This window comes from Lathyrus oleraceus, chromosome 4 (assembly GCF_024323335.1).
Source record: "Lathyrus oleraceus cultivar Zhongwan6 chromosome 4, CAAS_Psat_ZW6_1.0, whole genome shotgun sequence".
In the NCBI taxonomy this organism is placed as follows: domain Eukaryota; kingdom Viridiplantae; phylum Streptophyta; class Magnoliopsida; order Fabales; family Fabaceae; genus Lathyrus; species Lathyrus oleraceus.
The window spans coordinates 7,092,951-7,099,214 of record NC_066582.1 but is presented as its reverse complement, the minus strand read 5'-3'; the positions used below and the strand labels follow the sequence as shown (position 1 = coordinate 7,099,214).

Below are 6,264 nucleotides of genomic sequence, written 5' to 3'. Positions count from 1 at the left end.
TTCCGAGATTTCAAATCAACCAGACTACAACATGCCAAATCATAAGACAACCCATAAATCTAAGTGAATCATCAATAGGTAAAAACATATGAATAAGGGTCAAGGGGACTCCAGGTAAAATTTCTGACCAACCAAGCCAACTAAAAATCATATACTACACAGAAATCATTACATCACAAGTCATAAAAAGATGAGAGGATGACTCTAGAAACCTCGAATAAAAAAAGGAAAGAGACACCTTCTGAACCAATGACGATCCCCCTCTTGAACAAATTATCTCTAGTAGAAATCCTATCCTACAAGAGTTGCCAAGAGAAAACTATTACTTTAGAGGGGGGCAACTACTTCAGATACTTGGAAGAACCGAATCCACCAATGAGACTTGACAATCTCTAGGAAACTCTCACGTGATTCGCCGCCACTTATCGGGCTGAGAGGAAGGGATAAAATCCCTAAGTGATAAGAGTATATCAGATATCAAAACTTGCTCATGCTAAAAAAATGCTAGATCTTCTCCACTTAAGATCCCAAACCCAAATATTCCCCACCCATTTACCAACCTCTCATACAAAACAGAATCTTTTATTTGAGAAAGAAAAAAGTTGAGGGAACCTAGCGCTAAGAGTAATATTCCCAATCAAATGGTTGTTCCAAAACATAGTAAGGAGACCATACCCCACTTTCTTAATCATACTATAATGACACCAATCAGAGAATACCTCATTTTTACTACTAATAAGGGACACCCCTCTCCACCAAGGAGACACGGAGCGAAGGTTATGAGCACTACCTCCAATAACAGAAGAAGTCGGCATAACATCATATCTAGCATACAAGATATCTCTCGAGACTCCTGAGTCTTTCGAGAGCAACTGCCACCTCCACTTACCTTGTAGAGCTAGGTTAACCAACCAAAGGTCAAAAACACCAAGGCCCCCGAGCTTATTGGGGTTACAAACATCAAACCACATAACCCAAGTGATCTTCTGCCCCCTCTCACTCCACCCCACATAAACTTCCTTTGAAATTTCACAATTTTCTTCCAAACCTTAACAAACATCTTTAAAACAGATAAATAAATGATAGGAATTGCATTAACAACGGAATTAAGAAGAACCAGATGCCCACCCAAATACATACATATGCCTCCATGAGTGAAATCGCCTAGTGACGAGACTGACTAAGGGTTCTCACGTAGAAGACAAGCGCAGATTCACCCCTAGGAGGTCAAAATACTTAAACGAGAGAGAATTTTGCTGATAGTGAAGATAATCACATGCTAGGCCAAGGAAAGCAGGATTGGAACTAATACGATTACTCTTGACAAAATCCACCCGCAATCCTGAAACTAGCTCAAACACACGAAGAATAGTCCTAATAAACCAAATATTATCATAAGAGGCCTTCGCCATAATGATCGTGTCATCCATACAGTGATGATGGGAGACCACCAAATCAGAGGAGCCCACACGGGGACCAGTGAAAATTTGTTTGTCCACAGCCCTAGAGAACAACCCACTAAGACCTTCGGCTACCATGAGGAAAAGGAAAGGAGCCAATGGATCTCCTTGCTTCAACCCTTTTTGGATGCTAATTTCTTGGGTCAGGAAATCATTAACCAAGATTGTAAGATTGCTAGTGAAAACATAAGCACAGATCAAACCTATCCACTTAATATTAAGACCAAAATGAGAGAGCATATAATCCATAAAAGACCAGTTAACCAAATTGTATGCTTTCTCAAAATCTACTTTAAACATGAAACAATTTTTTTTACTATTCTTAGCTAAATCCACCAATTCATTCACAACAATGGCCCCATCAACTAGAAGCCTACCCTTAAGGGATAAATACATTTTCATGATAATAAATTATTTATAAATGTAACAAAGTTTAAGTGAATACAATATTTATAAATTTAATGTATGTTTTTCATGTTGAATCAGATACACATTTCAATGAAATAAAAATTAAAACAAACAATATTGCATCGATGTTAAACAAAATATCATAACATAATTACCAAAAAATAAATCAATAAACCTAAGTGAAAAATATGAAGTCTCTAATGATTGAGATTTTTTTTATGAATACTTGAAATACCAATTAGTTAAATACAATCGGAAAAAAATAATTATTTCTTCATCAAAGTTAATCATGCATGCTGCAATTTTATCAATGTCTTAGGACAAATCACTCTTAAATAGATAACACAAACATATATGATCAAGATAACATCTAACTCGATCAGTTCTTTGGTACTGTATTGACCAAATATCTAAAATATGATACTCGCATCACTGTCATCGTGAAGTTATGTTGATGAACTAAACATGTCCTTCATCGTCGATTAAAGGATGAAGATGCTTAACAATCCGTCCATTTTATGTCGCAATGGTTGAGACAACGATTCATTTGGTCTAGTTGGTCATTCAAATCAAATCGTATAATATTAACATTGATTCCGCACAAAGGGGTATACATATATTGTAATAATTCTAAGAACTATAATTAAAGTTAGTTAGTTAGTTAAATTATGGTTAAAAAATTTGTTACATAATACACAAGCTACCTATATATAGTTCAATGTATGCCTTTCCTAATTGATCAATGATATAATGTATATATGAAATTTCTTGTGAAGAAAGTTTTCTGAACTTGCTGCGGGATCTTAAGATCAAGGTGAGAAAGCCTGTGAAGTTGATGATTGACAACAAATCAGCTATAATGGAGTGTCAAGAATCCAGTGTTGTATGGATAAGCAAGCACATTGACACAAAGTTCCATTTTATGTGCAACTAGGTTCATAATTGAGTGCTTGAAGTTGCTCATTGTAGCATTCAAAAGCAGCTGGAAGATGTTCTGACCAAAATAATCAAGACTGAACACTTTATCCAAACCACCTAAAATATATTCAGCTTCACAAGTTGACAATGCAACCACTGGTTTCTTCTTGGAGCACCAAGAAATGGTACCTCCCAGATACTTGAAAAAATATCCAGAAGTATTTCTTATGTCAACTATGTTTCCAGACCAATCAGAGTTTGAATAGCATATCAACTTTGACTTAGATTTAGCACAAGAAGGGAACAAAACTCCATACTTCAGAGTCCCTTTAATAGACCTCAGTATCCTAACAGTAGCTTGGTAATGTGACCACTTTGGTTTGTTCATAAACCTACTCACTAATCCAACTACATAACAGATATGAGGTTTGGTATTATAGAGATATCTCAATGATTCCACCAACTATTTAAAAGTTGTAGCATCTACATCATCACCCTTAACATCATAATCCAACTTGTGATTTGTTTCAGCAAGTGTGATTGCGGACTTGCAATTTATTAGCCCAAGTCTCTTCAGAAGCTCAAGTTCATAATTCAGCTGATGCAAGATTATAACTTATCAAATTACATGATCTCCATCCCTAGAAGATATACCATATTTCCTATATCTGTCATCTCAAACTCACTCATCAACACCTTCTTGAACTTAGCTATCTCATATGAACAACTCTCTGTTAGCAATATGTCATCAACATAGAGACACACCAAAATCATATTGTTATCATATGTATGCTAAACATAAACACCATACTCCGTATGACATTTTTTGAATCCTTGAAGCTTGAAAAATGAATCTATTTTAAGATTACGGTCTCTATGAGCTTGTTTCACCCCATACAAGGCTTTATGCAACTTGTACACCATCCCTTTCTGATTCTCTTTCAAAAATCTAGGAGGACGTGACATATAAACTTGCTCTTGGAAAAGACCATTCAAAATTGAAGATTCACATCTAAATGCATCAGAAGCCAATTTCTATTAGCATCTATAGTAATCACCATTCTGATTTTTCATTTTTAGCTACAGGTGAAAACACTTCAAAGTAATTTAATCTAGATTTCTATATAAATCTTATAGCTACTAACCTTGCTTTGTGTTTCCCAATTGATCCATCTGGCTTCAGTTTCACTTGTAAACTCATATCACGCTAATGGATTTCTTATTCTTTGGAAGCTCAATCAACTTTTAGGTCTTGTTTCTTTCTATAGACTTAAGTTTTTCTTTCATGACCTTCAGTCAAACTTTCTTCTTGATAGCTTCTTCAGTACTTACTAGTTCAGAGTCTACTAACATGGCACACTGAATGACTTCCCCTTCAGAGTCTATCTCAGTATCTTGCAACGTGTAAAACTCTGTAAATCGTCTTGGTATTTATTTGATTCTTTGTGGTGTTTGAACTTGTTCATAATCTTCTTAAAATGCTGGAACAATATCAGTTGTTGGACTACCTTCAGTGCCTGGCCCACCTTCAAAGGCATGATTACCACCAGAGTTTGAATTATCATTAGAATCTATATCTGGATCAGATTCACCTTAGAGTCAGACTCGCCTTCAGCATCATAATCACCTTGAGACTCTGACTCATCTTCAGACTCAGAATCACCTTCAGAGGTAAATTCTCCTAAAGAGTCTAAAATATCTCCAGAAGTTAACTCGGGTGTTAACACTACACCAGAGTTGGATTGAGACTTGTTCCAATCCCACATATATGATTTTTTCATAATGACATCTCTACTGAGTTAAAATTTATTGGTGACAAGACAATATAACTTATAAGCACCTTTACTGTGGTACCCAACAATCAACATGACTCTGCTTCTGTCATCCAACTTCTTTTTCTTAGCATCTGGTACATGTTTATAATAAACACAACCAAACACCTTTAGATGGATCGCACATTTCTTATCTCCAATCCACTTCTCAAAAGTAAAAATTTCCTTCAGTTTCTTAGTTGCACACTTGTTAAGCACATATGTTGCAATGGCAATAGCTTCTCCACACAAGGTGTGGTGGAGCTTCTTCTTCTTCGGCATGTTCCTTGTCATATCAAGCAAAGTTTTGTTTCTTCTTTCAGAAAGACCATTTTCTTGAGGAGTGTACGGAGCAGTAACCTCATGCTTAATTCCATTCTCCTCATAGAACCTTCTGAAGTTTATAGAGTCATACTCACCTCCACCACCAATTCTGAGAATTTCCAAATTTTGACCACTCTGTTTTTCAGCCTTCACCTTGAACTTCTGAAACTTAGGAAACACCTCATGCTTAAACTTGATGAGTGTTACCCGTGTCATTCTTGTGAACTCATCCACGAATGACACGAAGTACTTGTTTCCTCCAAGTGAAGGTACTGCAAATGGTCCACACATATCAGAATGCACTACTCATAAAGTATGTTTTTCTCTTGGAGCCACTTCTGATACAAATGGTAATCTAGGTATCTTTCCTTTCATGCTTATCTCACATGACTTCTTAGGCTTCACAATCTTAGAAATTCCATGTACCAAGCTTCTGAAGTTAAGATGCCCAAATCTCTTGTGCCACAACTTACTGTCACCTTCACTACCTTCTGCACTAAGGCATTTAGTTTTAGTTGTTTCCAAATTCACCTTGAATGTTCTATAGCTTCCCTATTCAAAATGCATAATCAGTTTCTGATCGGAATCATACAACTCCAAGATATTGTCCTTTATAGTAACTAAGAAACCTTTCTCAATTAGTTGACCCACACTCATCAGATTTCTCTTCATGCTAGGAACATACCAAACATCCTTGATCAAAACAGTTTTCCATTCTTCACACTGATCTTGACATTTCCCATTCCTTCAACATTCAGATACTTATCATCAACACATCGAATCTTTTTCCTCTTTCTAGAGTCAAATTTACTCATCCATTATTTGTTTCCAGTTAAGTGATTTGAGCAGCCAGTGTCCATATACCATCAGTCTACCAAATATCCATCATCAGAATCAAAAGCCATCGATAACACAGGTTCATTATCAAACTCCCCTCTGGCTATGTTTTCTTCTTCTGATTTCCTTTCCTTGTTTGACCAACAGTCAGCAACAAAGTGACCAAACTTCTTACAACAGTAGCATTGAACATTCCTCTTATCAAACTTCTTATTTCCCTTCTAATATTTCTTCTCATCAGAGTTAGAGACTTATGACTTCTGATAATCACCATCGTGTCTCTTCTTGGCATCTGACCAAGACTCCTTCTAATTCTTCTCACCAAAATATTCTTTCAGAGCCTGCTCTACCTCTCTTTCAGAGTTTCTCTCAATCAGACATAACTCTTGTGCCTCTATATTGCTTTGCAGCATTTAAATTCTCATGGTGCTAAGATCCTTAGAATGTTCAATTTCTACAACAATGTAATCAAACTGAGGAGTAAGTGATCTCCGTACATTTTTAAT

General features: G+C 36.1%; 1 protein-coding gene across 1 annotated transcript; it reads right to left on the bottom strand.

Moving 5' to 3' along the window:
* Positions 1 to 1,190: 1,190 nt before the first annotated feature.
* On the bottom strand, positions 1,191 to 1,856 carry LOC127135715 (uncharacterized). Its single transcript, XM_051062357.1, has one exon. It carries the CDS (start codon positions 1,854 to 1,856, stop codon positions 1,191 to 1,193), a length of 666 nt encoding a protein of 221 aa, XP_050918314.1.
* Between the last annotated feature and the right edge of the window lie 4,408 nt (positions 1,857 to 6,264).